Source organism: Maylandia zebra, linkage group LG10 (assembly GCF_041146795.1).
Source record: "Maylandia zebra isolate NMK-2024a linkage group LG10, Mzebra_GT3a, whole genome shotgun sequence".
In the NCBI taxonomy this organism is placed as follows: domain Eukaryota; kingdom Metazoa; phylum Chordata; class Actinopteri; order Cichliformes; family Cichlidae; genus Maylandia; species Maylandia zebra.
Window position 1 is genome coordinate 16,425,033 of NC_135176.1, and position 24,034 is coordinate 16,449,066.

The window sequence follows — 24,034 nt, forward strand, 5'->3', positions numbered from 1 at the left end:
TATCCTTAGGTCACTGTAATCTGACAAGGTGTCTGGATACTTGTCAGGCTGCTACTCCCTGTTACTTGTGTTTATCTTGTGCAAATGATTTAGCTGTATGATCCAAACATGGGCTAAACAGTATCAATCCTGGCAGATACTTTTAGTTTATTTTCTGCAATGAGTAACGCACTATAATGAGCTTCCTTAGCTATTGTCAGAAATGATTCGGAGTCCTTTGTTTAAACAGGGGAGATGAAAAACTAAGCGTGTTTTTTAAACTTACTGTCTTTCATCTTTAGGTTGTGACCTCTGAACCCCTAAACCCTGACTTTTGCTGAGACCAGAGTGTGATCCATGGCTATAAAGAGCCTTCTGCACGCTGCTTCCACTTTCAGGAAGCAGCTGATGAGGGTGAAAGTGGTAAACTCTAACTCCGAGGACTCACGTCTGTGCCGATGTCTCAACACCTTTGACCTGGTAGCCCTCGGTGTGGGCAGTACATTGGGTGCTGGTGTTTATGTGCTCGCTGGTGCTGTTGCAAGAGAGAATTCAGGCAAGTGACATTACTTTTGATAGTGAAAACATGCGTATTGAGGAAAAACCTGAAAGTTTTTAATCATATGATTCCCACCACCTTCCACAGGTCCTGCTATTGTGCTGTCATTCCTAATAGCAGCTATAGCCTCAGTGTTAGCCGGGCTTTGCTACGCTGAGTTTGGAGCCCGTGTTCCCAAAACAGGCTCGGCTTATCTGTACTCCTATGTGACTGTAGGGGAGCTGTGGGCCTTCATCACTGGATGGAATCTCATTCTTTCCTACGTCATTGGTAAGCATAAAGCACCACTGCTTTATTGTTTCTGTTTTGCCTAGTTTAAGGTCATGTGTAGGAGGAAATTTGTCTTCAAGAATGTTTTTTTCTTCGTCTCAGGTGCCTCCAGCGTGGCTCGTGCATGGAGCGCCACCTTTGATGAGTTGATAGGGAACCCCATAGGGCAGTTCTGCAGACAGTACATGGCCCTGAATGTACCAGGAGCACTGGCAGAGTATCCTGACATATTTGGTGCTTTCATCATAATCATTCTTACAAGTAAGAAGACATAGAAAACATTTAATATTACACTTAACACATTTTCCCAAGACATTTTTCATTTTCCATTTCTTTGTCCTTTGCAATTCTAAGGTCTGCTGGCATTTGGGGTCAAAGAATCAGCAATGGTGAACAAGGTCTTCACTTGTATCAATGTCCTAGTCTTGGTGTTCATGGTGATCTCTGGATTCGTCAAAGGCAATATTAAAAACTGGCAGCTAGACCCTGAAGAGATCCTACATGCAAGTTATACAACAAACAGCACCAAGTAAGGACATATTCAATGCTGAATCTTTCCCTTTAACTGTCTCTGTTACTCTATTTTGTTTTTATCTGGATGACATTCTTTTAGAACTATATTTCATATTATTTATATTCCTCTGGTTTAGTGTGACAGACGTCCTGCCAAGCGCAGAGAGTTTAGGAATCGGCGGCTTCATGCCATTTGGATTCACCGGTGTCCTGTCAGGAGCCGCTACCTGTTTCTATGGGTTTGTAGGATTTGACTGCATTGCTACCACAGGTTAGTGCTGATCTGACCTGAAAACTCTGTCGACCTTCTGTTTTTGACTCCCTATGCTTCACGTCTCGCAGTTTCACATACATCTCCCTTTGACGGCCTCATGGGTGTGTTTCCATTTTCAGGGAGAGAGGGGGGAATGTAACTCAATCTTTTTGGAACCGTTTCAGCCCCGAGCTTTCCTAAACATCCAGAAGTATTACATAACAGGGGGGCAAGAGAGAAATTAAAGATGCACTTTACTGCGTTTGACTTATTTCTGCTATTGGCTGAAGGCCAAAAGACTGCTACTCAGGTTAGGGGGGAACAAACAGGGTTTTGGAAGAGGGCATTCCAGAGGTTTTTCCCTGAGTTTTGCAGAGTTTGTGAACAGCCTTGTTTCTTTATACATGTTACAAGGTTTTTCCCACCCATAGGTTTCCTGAATTTTAACTGGCTGGCAAGCTGACCAGTTAGCCTTAAATTACGATTGTCAGACATAACACAAACTCACAATGATCTTTTTGCATGTGTGTGTGTGTATGGCAGTAAGAGTTAAGTTGGCATGAAGCCATACTCCATTTCCCCCTGACACACACACACACAGACACACACAAACACACACACACATATCATCCACACAGCAGTTGTCTCCGTCACGTTTCAGAGCTCTTTTATTTTACAGTACTTTGGGCCTGCTTTGACACGTAACTGTGCGTCTTATGCACTCGCTCCATCACCGTAATGTGGTTTTATTACACAGCAAGGCCTTCCTACATAATCACCTGCAGCTGAGCAGTTAGGCCCCTCAGCATGGTGGCTCCCCCCAAAAAATAAGCTAATATCTTCAAACCTTGCAATGAATTGGGAGTGGCTAGTAACAAAGACATAGCTGTATAGCAGACGATGGGGCGATTTAGGAAATAACTAAGAAGGTAAAGTAATTTCACTACTATTTACAGGTTCAGTCAACCACTTAGCATTCAGTTAATTTCCACAAAACTTTGCATGCACTTCTCGATTCAACTGCAGCACTTCTGTAAATTATGTTACCTTTCTGAATACAGTGCCTGCACCCTGCATTCAAATGGACAATTCTCAGATGAAAGCATAAAACTCCTCCAAAATCTGAATATCCATCCATCATCCATCCAACACTAGAGTTTGTACTGTGTTCTGTGTTTTCGTTCCACTGAATTTTCACATATTCACTTTTCTGCCTCATGTTCAAACGCTGAAAGTAAGAATTTCTGTCTTCTGACGATGTTTTTCAAATATAAATATAAGCAAAAAATGGCACATTACCTGAAGATATTTCTGCACCCGTTGAAGTCATACAGAAGCAGATTTGCATATCTTGGCTCTTAACTGTGTCTATATATTATATATGTCCTAGGTGAAGAGGTGAAGAACCCCCAGCGAGCCATTCCTTTTGGTATCGTATCCTCATTGCTCATCTGCTTTGTGATCTACTTCAGCGTTTCTGGTGCTCTCACCCTCATGATGCCATACTACCTGCTGGACAGCAACAGCCCTCTGCCTACAGCTTTTAATTATGTGGGCTGGGGGGGCGCGAAATATGCCGTAGCTGTAGGCTCTCTTTGCGCTCTGTCTACAAGGTAAGAGATTTGAACTTAGAAGCACAATGCACATGTACTAGATCTTGTTCTGAGTAAACTTTGAACTGATTACCACTAAGATAAGCAACTGTGAATACCAGTAGATATTCTATTAGGCTGAGGAATATAAATTTGTTCCTTGTGGACTATGACATTTATTCAGCATTGTCCACTCAGTCATCATTAGACAACTGCAATTTTCCTTTAAAAAAATCAAACTGGAATCCTATCAAAATATAGATGTTTGAATGGGGAAATGAAACACTGTCACTCAGCTGCTACAGCTGCAGCAGGAGGGCAGGAGTCAGTAACTAACTCAGAGTTTAAGCTCCTGTTTTTTGGAACAGAAGATCCAGAATTTCCCCTATTTCAGGATTAGCAAACTCAGAATCTTCACTACATCTGCTTTCTGGAGCGTAACCAAAGACTATCATTCATTTTAAATGCGCAGTTGTGTACACGGTTCTGTCTCAGATAACTACACACACACACATATATTTATGTTTGTGTTTCTGAGCGAGAGTGTATATTTAACTTCGGAAAGCATTTGATGCCTTAACTAAAAATAAAACATGCTGCTGAGAATATAGCTGCACCATCAGTGTGTGAAGGCGATTATGTAACAGGGACTCAGAAAGGCTAAGGCAGGTGACTTTTTTTTTTTTACTAACAATTAGTTTCTAATCACTTTAAATGATGGTCCATATATGTTATATTTAGCAATTAATAATAGCAACAATCAACCAATATTTTATTCATGATAGAACATAGAAAACACATCAAATGTTTAAACTGAGTATTTTACTATTTCATGATAAAAATTACGATACAATGATAATTTAGAATTTGATGGCACCAGACTGGGCATGGGTGCAACAAACAGCTGAAAAAGAACATTTTGATATTATCTTAAATGGTTCATCGCTGCACTAAAGGCAATAGCCAGAAATCAATATTGGAAGCTCATGTGCTTCGGCCCCTCGGGCAACACTGCATTAAAACCAGGCATGATTCACAAAGGTTAAAGCTCTATCATGCAGAGAAGAAACTATTTATGAACATGATCTAGAAATGCTGTCTTCTCTGGGCCAAAGCTGTGGTCCAGTGAAATGCAATTTGAAATTCCCTTAGGTAAACTTGGACACCGTGTCCTCTGGACTAGTAAGGAGAGAGACTATGCATGTTGTCATCGCTGTGTCCAAAAGTATGCATCTCTGATTTTAAGGGGATGCATTAGTGCATTAGTACATTAAAGGTTTTATAGTGACATATGCTGCATATCTCAGCAAGACTGTGTTAAACCACTTCTTGAAACACTTAGAACTACATGGTTTCATAGTAGCAGAGGGTGCTCAAAGGGCCTACTTGGAGTCCAGACCTTTCACCAGCTGAAAAGATTTACATTAAAATATTTTTTCTCCTATCATCACAAAAAGGTCGTGGTGGATGGCTGTCGCTCCCTGAGCCTGGTTCTGCCAGAGGGTTTCTTACTGTTAAAAGGGAGCTTTTCCTTCCCAGTGTCACCAAGTGCTTGCTGAAAGGTATTTGAGCAAGCACTTGGTATTATTGTAAGGTCCATATCTTTCAGTATAAAGAGTCTTGAGGCGCTGTTTTTATGAATTGGTGCTATAAAAATAAAATGAATTGAAAATAAACGTGTAGTGAAAAATACGATAAACAAGACCCAGGGCTGTTGAACAGCTCAAATCAGATAAGAGTGAGATAACATTCCTCTTTCAAAGGTTCAGCAGCTGATCTCCTCAGTTCTCGAATGCTTCGAGACTGTTGTTAAAAGAAGAGAGGATGCCACACAGTGGCAAACAGCATGGCCCTGTCCCATCTATACTAAGACATATTAAATTCAGCTAATATTAAATATAAAAATGAGCTAGTATCTTTGTTTTAATGGTACATTTTCTCAGTTTAAACATTGATTTTTGTCACGTTTTATTTTGAATAAAATATGGGTGCATAAGATCTGCAAAAAAATTGCATTAAATTGTTATTTACATATTACAAAGTTACATTACAAAGTGTTGCACATGTGTTCCTAACTTAAAATGTATGCACAACATATTTAAGTATCCTGTGTTCTGTGTTTTTTTCTTTTGTCTTAATCTGCTGTATCTATGTTGAATGTAATGCTCCTTGCATATGTGTGCTGTTGTCTTTGCTTATGCATGTTTCACATGGTTGCTCCTGTGGATACTTTATATTTTGGTACGCCCTTCCCCCCATGTTAGCTTGCTGGGTTGTCTGTACCCTGTTCCTCGTGTGATCATGGCTATGGCTGATGATGGGCTGTTATCAAAGTCCTTGGCCAGGGTCAACTCCTGCACCAAAACCCCACTAAATGCAACTTTTGTCACTTCCTCTCTGGCAGGTGAGATACTAACATGCGTTAGCATTAAAAACTAATTATTAAGTGTTTTACATAGCCAGGTCTCTGTTTAGTTGGCTGAGGGAGTCAAGGTTATTGTGTCTATACTATAAGTCTTCCATTGTTTTTTCTGTTGGGAAACTTGAGACATATTTTCTAACTTGCATCTTGAGAAGGAGATGTGCACCAGCACTAATCCAAACTAAACCGCATGGTACGTGGACTAAAACTGACAGTAACAGCATGTGCAAAACATGCAGTCATACTGGGGGCCAAATTTTACATGCTGACATCAGAGTATCCTTGTCCCAGCATGTTGTTCTTCAACAGTGTTGCCAGTCTGGCACGCTGCAGCATGTTCTTTAACCCCCAGATCTTTCCACCCACATACGTCTACTTTCTCTGAATCTTCCCTTGGTACTCGCTGACCTTTCCTAATTCTTCTTTCCCCCTTGTCCCTCACGTTACACCAAACCGCTGCCATCACAATATGATGCCCTCCCCCCACCTTTACCCCAGTCTGTTGGGTTCCATGTTCCCCCTACCTCGTATCATCCTTGCCATGGCGCAGGATGGCCTGCTCTTCTCCTTCTTGGCCAACATCAGCGAGAGAAAATCTCCCGTAACATCTACTGTTGCTGCCGGGGCTATAGCTGGTAAGATAAAGGGGGGCGTTAAATAAAAACGCAAATTCCTGTATTTGAGTAGAGGGACTTGAGAGAGGCAGTGATAGAAGGTCAGGTTTGAATTGAAGAGAAAAAGAACAAAGCAGAGACTTTTTGGTTTTTGAAAGATTAAGTTTAAAAACTTTTTACAACTTTTTTTTTTAATAGAGGCAGCTCTTTTTGCCACCTCCAGCCTATACTTTATCCATTCCCAACTGGGGCCCTTTTTAAAACTGAAAACATGCAAACCTTTAATCAAAACTTTAATCAACAGGTTTTTAATTTTTTCTTGATTTGTTTTGTTGAGATTGATTTACTATTAACTTCTTTCCTTTCTTAGCCACTGCTTCATTTTTTATCTTTCCCCACCAGTGACGTGATATGAGATTTTGCCCCATTTAAAAAATAGAGCGGAAAAATAAGAGTGTCATATAAATGAAATGGAATGACTTTGCCGCCAGGTGGTTGCTGGCTTCGCTCCATAATGCTATTTTTACCCTATATCCTAATACAGCACCCTAAGAAGATTGTAGTTGTGAAATTTCAAGTAAATTTTGAACTCATATAATTATATATTATACATTTTTTTGTAGCAAAGATTTCTTGTGTGTGTGGTAAACCATTGGAACACCAGAGGGTCATGACCCACACTTTGGGAATCACTATTGTGAAAAGAATATGTACATTCGAGCTAGCATCTTTATGAGGCTGTACTCAATGGCATCATTTGAGCTTATGATCAGCATACTTCTATGCTCACAGTAACTGTATAAGCATGCTGAATGTTAGACACATCTTAATTTATTCTTCTAAGACAAGTATGGAAAATAATTGATGGGATCAAACAAGCATTCTCACTTTAAATTTTTATTTTTTGTCTCCTTGTACTGTGAAGTTGTCATGGTGTTAATGTTCGAGCTGAAGGACCTGGTGGACCTGATGTCGATAGGGACGCTGCTAGCCTACACATTAGTGGCTGCCTGTATCCTGGTGCTCAGGTTGGTGAGAATATATCAGCTTGGACACGGTCTGAACATGTTTATAGTTGTTTATGCTAGCCAACAAAACTATTGGAAGCTATTTCAAACATACGCAGCATTGACATTGCTTATAAGCAGGTTCATTGTGTGCTAATGTTGCAGTGTGCATTACCAGCTTTGTCACCGGTGCTAGCAACTATTTTAAGTGGCAGGAACACAGAGTACAACTGCTATGTCTGAACACTTCATTATGGGTGTTTGTTCTTGTTGTTTCAGGTACCGGCCCAGCATGGGTTACCAGATTGTCAGTAGCCACGAGGAGATGGAGTTGAATGAGGGCAACATCCTGCCCGGTATGGAAGAGAGGCTCAGCTTCAAAACGTTGCTGTTCCCAGACAACCCCACACCATCCAAACTGTCAGGCTTCACTGTCAACGTCTGTGTCTTTCTCCTCGGTATGTTATTAAACCAGGACTGCCTTAAAATGGCAATAAAATCATACAAATAATGTAAGAAAATCAAGTATAAAGACCTTGTAAAGCACTTTAGTTTTAAATGTGCTGTAGAAATAACATTTATTTGCTTACTCAATAAAATGAAGGCGTTAGATCTTTGGTAAACAACCCAACAAGTGTGCTCGCCTTGAATGTAGGTGATGGATTTATTTCCAGTATCTTCACTGTTAAAAATCACATTGCACTTGTGAAGTATTACACATAAGATAATAACATTTCTTTCATTTTAAAGGAATGCTGATGCTGGCATTCAGTGTTCTGGCATCTTATGGAGATCTTGCTTCGTGGAACTTGGTAGCCCTCAGCGTCATCTTCATGATGTGTCTTTTCGTGGTCTTCATCATCTGGAGACAGCCCCAGAACCACACTAAACTCTCCTTCAAGGTTTGATTTAAGCCCTTTCAGCACTACCTCTGCCCCCTGAGAGTTCACGCTCGCTAAGTTTTAATGGATACTGTTACGCTTTCTCCTTTTGTGGTATTTGTCTCCCAGGTGCCCATGCTGCCCTTCATTCCAGTGATCAGCATGTTTGTCAATATCTACCTGATGATGCAGCTTGAAGAACGCACTTGGGTTAAATTCTCAATCTGGATGGCCATAGGTAGTTACACTCCATCGTTCTTTTTTTAACTGCAAGAATTCTGCTCGCTACACTTACCTAGGATGATGCTGAAAAGTCTCACACACCCAGCTGACTATTTTCCTTGCTTTAGCTGCTTGAAATGGGCTAGCTGCTTTGACTTGACATTGCAATGTGTTCGCAGACCGATCTGAAACATTTACAAAACACGAGTAAACATACTTTGTCAGTTGGTTGCGAAAATGTCAATGTTATTAAAAAGGTACATGTTTTTAGACTGAAAAGTTCAGCAGGTGTATTTGCATTGAAAAGCTAGGATTCCATAACACCGGTTCTTTTTGCCTTTCCAGGTTTCGCGATCTACTTCAGCTATGGTATCCGTCACAGCACCCTGTCAGCTGCAGCTCATTCGACTCCGGACACAGAGATGATGGGCTTAGGGCTTAACCACAAGTCAGCATCACCAGAAAAGGAAGCCTTTCTGTCCAATGGCATTGATGTAAGGGAAGAGAATGATGGAGATTTGTAGGAATTTGCAAATCTCCATCATCAGATCACGCTGCTTCCAAGACATGCATCCTTGATAGCCAGTGTCAGCTCACTGGCAGAACTTTCTTTTAGGGAAGGTAAAGATAAATACCTCATACCTAAAATTCACAAACTTCTGACTTACTTCTTCAGCTGCAGGGAGAACACAGCCATAACTGACATGTTCTGTATTTTGCAATAAGGTTCAGATTCAAGTGCCAATTATTACTTGACTATCAGGAATTAGGGCTTATGTTGGAGATACAGAATACATCATTGTCTTAAAGAGGTTGGGGGGGGGCATAGTCTCTGTTTCTTTTCATATTGGGTTGTACTTACGTCTACAACCTGTGACTGAGCCACATTTTTGACAGCAGGAATATGTACAAAAGCCAATATGTGGGTACCAGAAAGGTCTGCAATGATCAATGATGGATGGATTTTTGTTGTTGTTGTTGATGATGATGTTTGTTTGTTGTATCAAAAGTTCATCAGTTAGGTTCATGAGTCTTTGTTGGACAATGACACATTTTTTAGTGCTTTTGCCTCCATTCTGTACCAAGAGATTTTAAATCAAATGATCAAGATGTGAATCAAGGGAAGTGCAGACTTTAATTCAAAGTGTTTATACAATTTCTGAATTTAATTATCAGGGACAAAAAAACCCTGGAGAAATTAACAAGGGTTGCTTTTAATAACTGGGCAAAAATCTTTTACAGTCAGTGATGGTCTGACATCCAGAAATTAGTTCAGTTTTTTCTTCTGAAAGTGTAACTCTGTTGGCTTGATGTAACTGATATGGCCATTAAAGAACATAGCCTTTCTTTGCCTTGAGAAAGTTGCTTTTGCAGAATGTGTTTGGTCATTATCCAGTTTGCACTGCGAAGTGTCCATTGTACAACCGGGTTGAATTGGAACATAGAGTACAGCCCTGCATGCTTCACAGTTCATCCTGCTACTTATATCAGCAGCTGAATCGTCATCAATAAACTCTAGTAAACTGGTTCCACTGGCAGCCATACATACTCATGCCATAGCACTGACTCCACCGTGTTTGACAGATGATGTGTTATGCTTTGGATCATGAGTTGTTTTTTTCCTGCTTCACTATCCTTTTCCCATTATTATTGGCTTCATCCGTGCAGGTTCTTTTAGATATATTTCTGGCAAAGTCTAATCTGGCCTGTCTCTTGTTGAGTTTAACCAGCAGATTGAATCCTCTTTTAAAATGACTCGATTTCCATTCATGAAGGCAACTAACTACCTCCTAAAGAGTGTTCTTGACTTTCTTAACCAAGAAAGTCAAGAACACTCTGATAACGACTGTGTTTAGACCGTCCCCCCCATTCCATGCAAGACCACCTGGGTTGGCCTGGGTTGGCTGGAAGACTGTTTACTTAGCCTGGCGGGGCGAAGGACACTGTCTCAGCTGAACTCTGGACACACACACACATACACTGATATGCACACACTGATCCCCCCTCCCTTTCCAAACGCCTTCGATGCTTGTGCCCTACTGGGGAAGATGGCAGTCGACTGGACCAGCGCAGACACGCTGCAGGACCAGATGCGCTGTCTACACCGGCTCTCTCTTACCCTTTCTTGTGTTTCTATGGTGTACTGATAGTCATGTGCTTTTTGTGCTGAGGTGTTTTTTCTGTTATCAAACTGTTCTCCCACTAGGAGCTCAGTCTGAGTGGAGTTTTTTTTCTCCTCCTCTTACCTCATGTTATGTATTTTTGTTGTTTTTTTCCTATCAGCCTACCTTTCTGACATGTCTCCCCAAAGTGATGTTTGTGTAAAGTTGGTCAGAAGGTTCCTTTGTAAGTGCGCATGCGCCATTAGCGTGCTGCCTGCTGTTACCCTAATTTCCTTCGGGATTAATAAAGTATTCTGATTCTGATTCTGATTCTGAAAAGAATTCTGCGATCATCCACTTTAGTTTCTCCTGTAGTTTCCTACGCTTTCTGGTGTTGCTCAGCTGCCCCCCTGTGTCCCTTCTTGTAACAGATTATTGATTTGGCAGCTGTTTATTTTGGTTTATTTTTGATTTAAAATCCATCGTTGTGTGGTGGTCCACAAAGGCTAAATTACAAAAAAACAAACACAAATAAAGTGTGTCATTGTCCATATACTTATGGACCTGAGTGTATGTGCAGCAGTCTTATCATCAGATAACACATGTAAGTATAAAATACAGGTTGGTATGAATACCTAAGTTCTCTAAAATCTCCCAGTTCTTATGTAACAATAGAAAGTATACTGTTCTAACATTGCTCCATTACAAGCTCTCACATTACACTTGGCTTATCTGTGACATAATTCTTCACTAACAGAAATCTGTGGTCAGGTCATTGTCTGGATGTATAAAAGCAGCTGCAGTTCGCTGTGCTTTACCGTTTCTACATGTGAAAATTTTTCATTGATGCCTTTTGAGGTCCAAAACTTGGTCCTCATGTTCAGTTGTGGTTTAACAGTACAGTTTTAATGCAGTGGTATGTTTGTTTATATCTTTGTTTTCTTAAGCAGCAATCATGAAACATTGTAAAGCAAAGATCTGCAACGCAGAATGTAATACACAAACTAATGTTCCAGGAGTGTAGACAACACTATTGCAAGTTGTTTAACTTGTGCGTTGTGTTAGCTCTCCCATTGGTAATGGCAGTAAATCTAACTTCTGAATCTTTGTACATGTTTAGGATGAAAGCAATGACAGTTTCAGATTTTCAGTTCATGTCCTCCAACTTTAAGTGACAGTGGATTTTCACAGTGCTGGCTGCTGTATCTTTGCATTTGTGGTTTGTAGCATGTATTTTCTAATGCAAAATAAGAGAGGCCAAATTTTTACCACTTGTTTGTTTTTTCTAATCAAATGAAATGTCTCTTTTGAGGAAGTTATATGTCCGCCATTCATTTTACATGTTTTCTCCTGTTTATTGATGTGTTTTAATACCCATGCTGAATTTTTACAAATGTAATTGGATACTGTTTGGCTGAGTTTTACACCACTGTCATTAAAATATGTAACACACAAACTGAACTTAATAAAATTTTGATTGTATGATCAAAATGACTGGCTTCATGTTTTATTTCTTTAAACATGGTTTTCACTATCAAAATGATGCTTGCATTTTGAATGAAAGAAGCAGTGAAGCAGTGATGTTGGACATTTGAAGTTTTTCTGCTAGTTCATCCCAAAAGTGTTTAATGAGACTGAGGACAAGGCTCTGTGTTCGCCAGTCAAGTTCTTTCACAATAAACACATCCAACTATATGAATCTCGCTTTGTGCAAAGCGGAAGTGGGATCTAAATACTGTGTTCCCTAAACCCTAAACTGTTCCCATGACGGAAGCAGAGACTTGTCTAAAATGTCTTGATAACCTGAAGCATTAAGATATTCCTTCACTGAATCTAATGAGCCCAGGGCCAGCCGCAGGGAAGCTATAATTAGGGGTGTGGATACAATTGATTTCTTTAACTGTAGATGGCAGATCTTTAACTTTTCACACATATCATAGTTTCACTGCATTTGTAGTTCTTCAATTACAGTTTTATAGCCAAAGCACTTCCCATAATTTTATAAAAGGAATTTAACTCAAAGGAATCTACATGTTGTGCCAAATCACTATGTATGGACCTACAACAGTATGAAAGAGATGAACATAAAATACTGAAATACAGGAAATGCGTGTAACTGTGTAAACTATAAATAAAAAACAGAATCTTTTATTCACAACTGAGATATTTTAGGACATCAATGTTAGGCCCACTTGATTGATTTAAAATCTTGGAAAATTTGTCATTTTCCAAAAACCTATGAACCTAATTGTATATACATCTTCTCACACACACACACACACACACACACACACACACACACACACACACACACACACACACACACACACAAATCCTACACATATCCTGCTATTTTGGTACCAGTGTCAGTATGTAGACTCCATATGTCTGTAATGCTTAAATGATTTTTGAATTTATATCACGGTAGGACTTGTAATTCAGCTTTTCAAAATCCAGTCGCGGTCATATTGGAATCCCACCACGTGGGAAGAGCTGCTTCCCACATGTTCCAGCAGAGGGCGCACATGTGTTAAAAAAGCCCGGCCGTCTGAGCAGAAGGATGCTCAGCCAGGTGTCGGCTGCAGCATCAGCACCGCTCCTCCTCCAGTTCCCTCCTCCTCCTGCTGTCCGCAGTACCTCTCTCTCTCTCTATCTCTCTCTCTCTCTGTGCGTCGTTTCGGGCAGCCAGGGAGAGTGGGGAGGAAGTGGAGAGACGCGCTGGCAACTCCTGGGTTTTCACCGACATTCTTCAATGAATCAGCAACAGAGAAAGCTGCAGGTAAGTCGCACGACTGTAAACACCCCGTGCTTATTTTTGCTCGGAGGGCTAGCATTGATTTCCCGAAAAAGTGTCGCACTTATTTTGCTCGTAGGATTTCGGGTCTTGCTGCCGGACTCGGTTCGACCAGCACCATAAATACAGTTTGTTTTTGACTAGGCCCGCATCACGGCAATGCGCGAAGGAATTTAGCTCGACTCTACATATAAATAGCTGTAACCTCGAAGTTGAGCCACAGTGTTGGAGAGAAAGTGAGGTCAGAAGGAAGAGACGGTGCGATGGAGATGGATGGAGCAGGTCAAGTCTCTGTGAGTGTTGCTAATGATCCAGTATAGATTTTAGGATTTAAACCAGATCCACTGCACTGAGAGATGATATGGACTTGATTTTGAAGGATTTTGTTTTCATTTCTCGCCAAATGTCATTTATTGATGAGCTATTTTTTGTGAGTGTATAGACTTCAAAAGCAAAGACTCTCACAGCTTTCTAATACATAACATATAATTCTTGTTAACTGATAGCGGAAAAGCTGCAATATTTTAAATTTCTTGTCGTGTTTGCCCGCTCAGGCTTAAGCTTTTTACCAGTGAAAGTGGACAAATGTACATTTATAATACCAAGGTTTGAAGTCTGATAGTATGATTAATAGCTTTTCATTTCTAAGTCCACGAGTGACACTGCTGCACACTCATGCAAACACTAATTCTTCAGTATCTTGACTGCTTTCAAGGAATTCACGGCACAGAGGTTGTATTGATACTTCAATTCCATTTGCAACACTTCCCATTTTCTCAGTCTCATTGTTGGAGACTTGAGACCTGACAAAAGAAAACAACGGATGGAACAATTAAAAGTGACTGAGGGATTTCACGCTGTTGTTTCAATTGACCGGTGTCGGATGATTGGATTGTCCTTAAGGCAGTTGGATGGGGGTGTCTTTGTTGGGGTGAATCCCCCTTTTTCAGCTGCTTGGCCGAAGTTCTTGTACTTTTTTCAAATCCGTTCTAGTTTGCAACCGTTAAAGTTCAGAATTTGCCTGTACTACTGAAGTATGTAAACAATGTGCCTCTAATCTGACAGTTTCCGTGTAAAAATAAGTGATGTTTTCAGCATTTATTGGAATTGTCTGCTGCCACTATTGATCTCAGTATCAGAGACTTCCCACATTTATGGATCTTCAAGTCCGTTTTGCTAAATCTCACCAATCCCTCCCGATCATGTTAACGTGGAGGTTGACACTGCATCAAAGCAGGAAAGCAGATCTTACGGCCTTGGCTGTACACTGACTGCTCTAGTTGCTGCTCTCGATGCTGATGCATGTGTGATTGATTCATTACATCTGACCTCTGCTAGGTCTGAAGAGCGATCAATTTATCAGATCTCTGCCAGAAATACCACTGCCGGCTGTGTGTGTGTGCGTGTCTGACTTTGTGTGTTTTGTCTAAGCGTGAGGTTCCTATACCGTGTGTGTGTGTGTATGTATTTGTTTCTGTAGGTACAGAAAAGCCTATGAATGTAGCACACCGGTATGACCTTCAAGGTTATTTAATAGGACAGAACGGAGGAGAAGGAGGAGGAAGGAAGGGAGAGAGGGAGAAATTGAGATGGGAAGTGAACTGAAGCTGAGAAGGACACTAAAGTTGGTCAGTGTGCCTTTGAATAACATGTCACAAGTGCAAGGTTTTAATTATTTTGAAACATTTTTGTCTTTTTTTTTTTTTAACATTTTTGCTTGGATGATTGCAGTCTACTAATAAATATAACAGCGGTTTCCCGATAGTGGTGAAATAGGTTTAATGTAAGAAAATGATAGAAAAGGTTGAAGTTATTTTAATAACACAATTGTAAGAATCCTCCACACTTTGGACGCAAGACGCTCTGCACTTGCAAGTGCACGTACACACGCATGTGCCTTATGTGTGAACCGAGCATCAGCACACGCATTCTCGAATTCACGCTGCTTTTGTCTGGAAGGTGGCATTGAGCTTATTGTAGCTCCTCCCCTGCAGTCGCAGGCAAGACATTACAGGGTGAAAAGAGAGGCACGCCTCCCTTCATGACACACAAACACACACACATACAGTTTTCCGTGTCCCACCAGGAACAGACATGAAAGACCTTTATTCACTTGTGTCAGACAGTTTAAGCGCTCACCTGATTTTGCTTTTTTTATTTTAAATGTATCTTATTTGTATATTTGTCTCATATTATTTGATTAAGCTACAGATGTTATTAAGAAACTTTATAGAATTGTGTCAGTGAACTTAAAAGCACGTGTGTGATAGAAAGAACCGCTGTAGTTATCCTTGGTTAGGTCTACCTCATTAATGTTTTATGAAACTTCTCAACAGTGTACATCTATGTTCTTTTTTTAGACTTACTCCCACCAAATAAAATCCACTCCCAGAACAGCAGCACAAGGGGATTCTTCTCCTGTGTTGTACTTTCTAGCTTTCCATTATTGAATGTATGAAAACTCTTAAAAAAAGCCCCCCCCCACACACGCACTTTTTGCATATCATTGCCCCTCCCAAAAACCCCTCATCTTGCCCTATTCTTTGCTCACCTCTCACTGATCCTTGGGCAGCTCTCCCTCCCCCATACCCCAGGGGTTTACCACTTGCTCATTGCACATACGCTTGCACATTACAATACTAACCAGAATCCGTCACATCCCCGCTCCTTTGCACCCCCTTGGCACTCCGCAGCATCATTTTCTGTTTCTATATTCTCTCGAAATAAACACAAGTGACTCAGCTCGTCTAAGTTGCTCTCAGCTTCTCTTTGTCTGGTCCGTCTCGCCTCTCCTGCTTTATGTCTGACTGTGTATGTCTGCGAGTCTTGGTGAGCTTGTGGCATCCTCACAGTCCCACGGAGAATTGCACTATCATTGCACCGCTTTGCATTTGAAATGACCTCCTCTTTGTCCCGCCTCATACAGTTTCGCACAGCCAGCTATGGAAGAGTTAACATTTTTTTTTCTGCGACAGGAGTGAGGCTAGTGGGTGGAGGGGCTTTACTAATAACAATGCGGTGGTGCTGCTCCCAGCAGCCAGCATGGACAAACACCCTCTTTTCTGCTCCCCTTACCTCAATAAACCCTTGTCTGGACCTTTGCAAACACGTGTTTTAATGGCACGTAGTTGCTGCTTTTAACCTGATGGTTCAGGTTGAATATCCAGAAAGGACTCAGCTTTGTTGTCGTTTTTATTTATTTATTTTTTCCCTCATATTTCCTGCCTTTTTCTTTCATTTCATCTTAGGTCGGCTTTTGTTGCATTGGTCTTGCTTTTTATGTGCCCCATTCTTACATTTAAAAAAATGTAAAATGTAAAATTGTAGTTTAACCATGTAGATCACGTTGCACCATAAAGTTTATTATTATTGTCTGCCCTCACTTTATCCCAGTCCGGCATTACCGACTGCATAGCCTGGTGAAATAGACAGCGAAGCGGGACCGTGTCCAATTTAGTAGAGATTCATCCCGTGTTTTTGCATAAAAAGCAAGGCTAAAATAAATAAATAAATAAGGAGATGGTAAATCCCATAAATAGATGTGTGCATGCATGCAGACCTTTTGTTTTGTTTTTGTTTTTTTAAGCCTCATTCCCCCCCCCAGTTAGGAGCTGTTTCTTTGTCTGCCCCTGCTGCAGCGATAGTCACTGCCTGAGCGTGAGCTGTTGTGTGTGAAGGTGATTCTCGTGTTTGATGATCTTTCATTTCGCATGCACTCGGTGATCACCTTGGTGCTTTATGGGGTTTTTCGGATCAGAAGTCCTTTTGTTTTTGTTCTGCCTCCCGTGTTGGCAACAATGGGACAAACCTAGCGTGCGAACACGTTTTGATGGATGGATGTGCATGTGAACCCATGCCAGCGTTTGACCGTTTTTCATTTGGTTTCACCTAATAAATCTAATTTCTGGCATATTGTGATCTGCTGCTGATTTCATAGCAGGCGCCAAACGCCGCCTGCCTGCCCGAAATAAGGGAATAAATCAGCTTTTATTGGAGATCATCTGATATTCTCATTCTCCCTTATTCACTCATATATGACCACCCACTATGACTCAAGATCCTGTAGAAATCCTGTTACCGATTCCCCTGCGATATAGACTTATTCCCCTCCCCCGGGGTACAAAAAGGTGTCCAACTGTAGGAGTAGAGTGGGGGGATGAGCTGAGAGGAAATCATTTGGGCAGATGTAGCCTGCTGATGTGCCATCTATAAGGATGAAAATGAGATTGATTACCTCACCCTGCCCTTATTAACTCTGTATTATTGGGATGAAAGAGAAGAGGGGAGCAAAAGAGACAGAGTTGTTGAGAAAGGCATAACACCAAAGAACTGAAGGGACATCGCTGAGCTCAGTGTTGTGAGCTAAATTGTGTCAGCGAGGCGATGCTGGTTGATGAGGAGCATGTCTGTAAGCACAGCTATAAAGAAAATCGGTGCAAAACAACAATCAAGGAGCTGGAGAAGACTATTTCTGGTTATTTTTGCGCTCCTGTTTGCCTTGCTGTTTCTGTGTGATGGTAATCCCTTTGCTGTGTGCATACTGGGTTATTGCTCGGTTCACACGTATAAACAGTCGAGCATACTTCAGTGAATCATCACTTGTGAAATTCTGTCTGCAGGTTATCTATTGTGTCTTGTGAAAATGGAGCGTTTAGCTTATTTCACTCCTATTTCTGTCTGTGTGGTTCGCAGACAGCGATGAGGTGGCGGTAGTGGGGTTGAAAAGGAAGGAATGGATGACTAATTCTTAGCTAATTTGTGAATAGGTTTTTTCGCTAAGCTTTATCCTGCTGGATGATTACGTTAAGGAATGCAATATAAAGACAACATCCTCCACCCCCACCAAATTAGCACAAATATGATAGTTTTTATGTCTTACATCTATCCACGGCTCTAGAACACGGCTTTTCACAAGTTCACACTCTCCAACATGTTCATTGTACAAGGACACACAAGGGTAATTTCACTGGTGATTAATTGCATGTATGCAAAGACACAGCATGGACTGAATTAGAGAGAGAGAGAAAAAAAGATTTTAAGGATAACCGCTCCACTGCATTTTAATGCAAATCTTGCACAATCCAATTTTCAAATGCGGGAACAATCAGGAGTCATAAATTATGTCGTCGCTTTGTCCATTTGAGTTTTTTCCCCTTTTGCTAATATTGCAATGTGATGGAATTTACATCTCAGCAGAGGTATGTGTGGATGAAAGAGCGATAGGGCATGGGGCAATGAATATATGTGTGTGTTCCTGGGTTTCCCCTTGGGACCACAGAGCTGTAAAACCTGTCTGCTCTCCAGTGGGGGAGGAGAGAAATAAAGCAAAGTGCCAAAGACAAATGGCTTCTGTAATAGCCACATGTGCTGCTGGACCAGCAACAAAGACACTGAGGGGGAAGGCTCGTGTTGATGTGTCTACACAGGTGACTGCCTTTGTACTGTCACATGCGTTCATGCGATACAGAAAATGTAAACCAACTCAGCAACAGAAGAACAAAAAGATATGCCCATCAAATTTCCTTACTTGCTTTCAAAGAAGAATATATAAGATGCCGGGGCATATTCCTTTGAAATTTCATGTTTTTTTTATCTGGAAAAAATTCTTTGCGGCACTCAACTTTGATCCCCTGAATGAATCCAAGACTGACAGCCCCTACCCTTCTTGAAATCTGTAAAAACCTCTCACATATTTTGGCTCATATTTTGACCTGAGAGGAAGTAGAGGACTGAAGAGAGGAGGCTGAATCTTCACCACTCTTACTATTGCAAGACATTAGTGTGTTTAGAGACACAGTTTTCTTCATCCAGTTAAAAAACAAAACACAGCATTCTCTCTATAAGTCAAATATTCATTAGAAATGCCTTATAGCAACATATTGAACAATTCAATTTGTAATTGTAAGTGAGAGGTTAGAACACAGTTAGATGGTTACTTTAATTTGAGCTCTACTGTTGGAGTGGAGATAAAAAAAAAAAAAAGCTGGTAGGTAGGCAAAACTAAAATAAAGAGTTGCTAATGTGGCCAGGAAATAGCTATTAGTGTGTCAAGTCAAGTACTTCCATTGTTTCATGTAGTACACGATCTACTGCATACTTAGTTGTGGAGTATGTGAATTTCAACAGGTTAATTTGGCCAGCTGTTGCACGTCTGAACTTCTACATCTTTCTGTGCCTCTGAGCACACATAAAATAACATTTTTCTACAGTCAAGATTAAAATTGACATACACGCAACATTAAACACCATTACACCAACATGACGTGCTTTAGATGGCTGAAAAAAATCTCATTTAGCTATCGCTGACATCATCATTGATGCTATTATTGGCTGACATTGTTTGGAACCCTGTCTTTCCATTGCGTAGCCAAGAGTTAACTTTGTGACGTTTATGAGTACATCGTCAGTGCGCTCACTTCATGTAACAATCCTTGATTGAGTGAACAGCAGAGATGCACCGATCGACCAGTCAGGAAGTGGAACTGGACAAATTCCAGCGTTCTCGTCCCAGACTGGTGACTGCCCGGTCAGCCTCACTCATGTGTAATTACAAGCTGGTCTGTTTCATGCCTGCACAACACAAGCGCAGGTTTCACAGGCAAACGGCCATGCACGCTAACACGTCATTAACGTGGAAGTTCTTCACTGTGAGTGAAGTCACAGAGTAAAATACTTAATCCTCACCCTGACTAAAAATGGCCATTTTAGTGATGTGGCTAAAGGTAGAGCTATGCAGATGTCAGAGCCAACCACAAGACAGCAGCCTCGGTATGAGCAAAAGATCAAAGCGGTTACAAGAAAAACTATGGAGACTAGTGAAAAAGAGAAAAAGGTTGATGTTCTTTTTGTATTGAGTGTATGTAAACATGCTAGAATAAATGGCATAATAAAAGAAATAACATTTTTTTTATTACAGATATCTGTTTCATCGACTTTTTTTTCGTAATACGTCAGCTAAAGATTATTGTACAGGAACCCCATAACGTATTGGAGTCGAAGGAAAATTGTACGTTTTAATTTCTTTCATTATGAAAATCAGATTTTACATTAAAGAAACGTTTTATTCATACTGTCAGTTTTAATGCTTAGGAAGAAAACTGACAAACAAAATAGGCATCAGTGGGTCACACTTAGAAAAAAAACTGAAGAAAATTGCAGTTGGTGCATTTCTAGTGAACACACTTGTGTGAATGCAGACTATTTGAGTCACAGCTTAGACAAACTGATTGGAGTGTAGATGCAGGTGTAAACGATCAAGGTTGAGCAGACACCAGTGTAGAAGAGAAGAATAGAAGCAAAGCAAGCAAAACAACAACTAGACACACAGGCTCCTACAGCCTGGCTTTACTTTTGTCAGGAGATTTATTTATGTGTACCCACAGTCGAGAGATTAAAAACGAAAAAAACAACAACTCTCAGTTTCAGCGACATGACCAGTACCAATTAGTATTAAATCTTGTAACAGATTTTTGTTAACTGATTTGCTCTCTTGGGCTTTTATCAGTAAGTCGCTTCAGAAAAGGGGCTCTGTAGTGCATCCTATAGAGGGCCAAATGAGCACTAATTAGAACACTCGTGTGCTCCAGCAACAACTCTCTTTTCTGTATCTATTTGCATGTCTCATTTCTCTCACCTCAGGTCTGTGTCTCAGTCTCTCACCCACACAGACTCATTCCTGCTTGGAGACAAAAACGGAAGGTTAAGGAAAGCCTCCGTCTTTTCTTAACTCAACACCACTTTCGAGTTTCCTTGAGACCCCTGTCATGTATTGTTACCAACCTCTCATCTTTCACCTTCTAAAAAGAGCTTTCCGTCTTAAACGCAGCACTTCGTGGGATAGGAGCCCAGTGAAAAATATCACAAATACAAGTGTCATTCTCCAAATTTAAGCACTGCCAAGATATCCCCATATCACAGCCCACGCTCCCATCACTTAAGCTATGCACCTTTCCACCTTTTTGCAGGGATATGATTGCTCCTTCGCTCATTTATGTTTAGTACTGTGTGTATTTTGTACGCGCTGTGCGTGCTTGTGGCTGAGTGCGCCTCTAACAACAGTTGCGTGTAGGTGTGAGTTTACATGTGAAATTGATGCACAGTAGAATGCATAGGAATGTAAAAGCATAAAAGTGACCTTCAGATCTTTATTGTATGACTGACCTTTTTCACTTGTGGTAAATTCGAGCATGAGGAAATGTATTATCTGCATCCGATAACAGCTTTGTTGGGTTATGCCTACATCTATTATTTCCCAGATGAGCTCAGTCTGAATACTTAACTCAACATGTACATGTACAGTTAGGTGAAACAAAGCCAGCCTTCCTTCTTAACACCTAAATCTGAATGATGTGGCACAGATTACAATATTATCCTCAAGCAGCTTATGCTATTTATTCAATTTGGATAAAAGGAAAATAAATGTTAAAAAATACTATAGCATATATTTGTTCCCTAACTCCCTAACAATCTGGAAACTTACTATATAAACCTTTTATGATACCTGGATTGACTATATATATATATATATATATATATATATATATATATATATATATATATATACTTATGATATATCCAGGTATCATAAGTTTGTGATTCAATTTGGGTCACTCAAATCATTACAAATGAAATTTATATTATGTGTAGAGCTTATCAATGGCAATCTAACGTGTACGTTACATGTAAGTTGTCGCCTTTACATACGTTACCTGTACAATATTTTTGTAAATACATTTTTCTAAATAACGTTTACTGCAGTGTCGCTTTTACAAATGTAAAAATAGGTGTTCATCAAACACTGACATTAATAGCGCTTGTAATGAATTACTTTGTCTTCTACAATGAGTATGTAGCTTCAAATAGGCAGAATGAATATATGTTTGTATTCATTTGTTTGGTCTTTCTGAACAGCAATTTTTGCCATTTCACTGTATATGAAGATAAAGGGAATAACATTATAAATGAACATGCATGTATGTGTTTTTATATATACGTGTGGCGAGCAAGTGCAGACAGGCTTGGCTTGTATAATGTAAATAAGGGTTTGGCTGTGCCAGGAGTGCTTGTGGCAACTGTGCGTTTATAACTCATAACTACTCTTATATAATGCATAGTACCCTGTCCACTTAGTTTTTCATATTTGCAGTTTTTCCTTTGCTCCGAGCTGGGTGATCAAAGAGATTTTTCATATTTGTTAGATTTTGTAATTGCATAATTCATATTCCTGCCAACCGACACGCCTTCAACCAACACTCCCTCGCATGTGATCTTCTTTACTTAGAGGATCTGAGCGTGTGTGACATCAAAATAGCCTAATAACGAGGAAAGGCAGCTGAGGGTTTTTTTTCTTTTCATGTTTCAGATTTTTTTCTTTTTGTTTTACTATCATCCACCAGTTTCTACTATTCTTTTTGATTCTATTATTTTTCATGTTATGATTAGAGTTTTGCTGGATTGTTTTCTGTTTTGGATTTTCTCAGTTAGGTGAAATGCAGCTTATTCTGGTTCAGCCACTGTGACCGAGCTCAGCATCCAGCCTCCCGAGAGTGCTGTCATCAGCACAAGCTGCAGCACTACATCAGTGCCAAAATTGATCTGCCACACATGTCTTCTCAGGGAATTCTCTCACCCTGTAGCACAGCTCTCTGCCACTTTCCTTCCCTCCTATCGGTCTCTGTCCCCGCCTCTGTGTGAGCAATTAGCTAATTATTTGATTGTTTGCGCCAATCAAGGGTAAATATGAGCAGGGTACACACAGGCAGAGGGGAGCAGACATTGTGTGGATTATCCTCCATGTTCTGTTTGTCAGGCACAGTGAATTTCCATGTGTTCCCATTGTGTGTGTGTGTGTGTGTGGGGGGGATGTTTACTTTACCACAATCTCAATAAAAGACTTGGGTTTTTAGATTTTATAACTGAAATTCTTTTAAAATTCTTGCTAAAGCCAACTTTTATTGCTTTTACATTTAGAGAGAATTTAGCTCTCTAGGTTTTGTGGAATATCAAACGTGCCACAGGCAGTGAGAGCTGTCACGGGGCACGTGGAAAAGCCACTCGCTAATGAGAACAGACACCCCTGCTGCACATATAATTAGAAGGTGGGAGAGCTATTCATACTTTGCTACTCAAACATTCAGTGTGATGGTTTAAGACATATTTTACTTCATTCTTTGAATGCACAGACAGATGAATTGATCCAGACAGTTTTGACGGCAATTGATTGAAATCTGACGCTTGTTTTGTATGAATTTTCTCTATGATGCAGGAAACAGGCCTACAGAACAAGTGAGCAAAAGATGCTCTCCCTGAAGGGCAAAGGAGCTGAAACCATTAATATTCAATGGTTTTAATGCTTCTGGTTCAAGGCAGAAAGAGAATTCCTCGTAGAGCTCTCGTATAATTATGGAGAAATTTAAGGAGACAGCCGGAAGTGTTTATTTCGAGAGCGTTTGAGTGTGCGTGTTTTATACCGCATGTTTAACTCATCTCGTAATATGATATGTAGTAATATGTTTCAGCTCTACGGCCTCATTTGTGCATTAAAGGCTAACGCAAGTATTTAAAACACAGTTTTAGAGACTGCAGATTTTAAATGCAGCAGGACATGCCGTTGTTGTGTACAGTCCAATCATGCCATTAACTACATCCACCCGCTACAGAAAACATGCTGAGAGGAGAGTGGAAACCCTCCTGTAGTGATCAGACATACCGCATGGATTTATCCCTTCTGAACTGCTCTTTCTGGTCCTCGCCATTAACGACCCCTGCACCTAATTTTCATCTTTTTCATGTTAGGATGATGCCTGCCTTTGAACATATTGGAGACA

General features: G+C 40.4%; 2 protein-coding genes across 7 annotated transcripts in view; both read left to right on the forward strand.

Moving 5' to 3' along the window:
• Positions 1-8,849, forward strand: part of slc7a1a (solute carrier family 7 member 1a) — a 31,425-nt gene extending 22,576 nt beyond the window's left edge. For 4 of the 5 annotated variants that reach the window (XM_076889185.1, XM_076889186.1, XM_076889187.1 and 1 more), the window contains 12 exons: positions 282-535; positions 626-808; positions 911-1,069; positions 1,163-1,337; positions 1,459-1,592; positions 2,965-3,187; positions 5,431-5,570; positions 7,128-7,230; positions 7,489-7,667; positions 7,960-8,111; positions 8,220-8,328; positions 8,658-8,849. In XM_076889185.1, the coding sequence (XP_076745300.1) occupies positions 337-535; positions 626-808; positions 911-1,069; positions 1,163-1,337; positions 1,459-1,592; positions 2,965-3,187; positions 5,431-5,570; positions 7,128-7,230; positions 7,489-7,667; positions 7,960-8,111; positions 8,220-8,328; positions 8,658-8,836 (1,935 nt within the window). In that variant the 5' untranslated portion in view covers positions 282-336 and the 3' untranslated portion in view covers positions 8,837-8,849. Of the gene's footprint in view, positions 1-281; positions 536-625; positions 809-910; positions 1,070-1,162; positions 1,338-1,458; positions 1,593-2,964; positions 3,188-5,430; positions 5,571-6,086; positions 6,224-7,127; positions 7,231-7,488; positions 7,668-7,959; positions 8,112-8,219; positions 8,329-8,657 lie in introns of all 5 variants that reach the window. The other variant, XM_004550026.5, reaches the window with a different exon arrangement.
• A 4,184-nt stretch (positions 8,850-13,033) lies between these two features.
• Positions 13,034-24,034, forward strand: part of mtus2a (microtubule associated tumor suppressor candidate 2a) — a 44,669-nt gene continuing 33,668 nt past the window's right edge. For both annotated transcript variants that reach the window (XM_012918933.4, XM_004550028.5), the window contains exon 1: positions 13,034-13,193. The gene's annotated coding sequence lies outside the window, so the exon portion shown is untranslated. The remainder of the gene's footprint in view (positions 13,194-24,034) is intronic.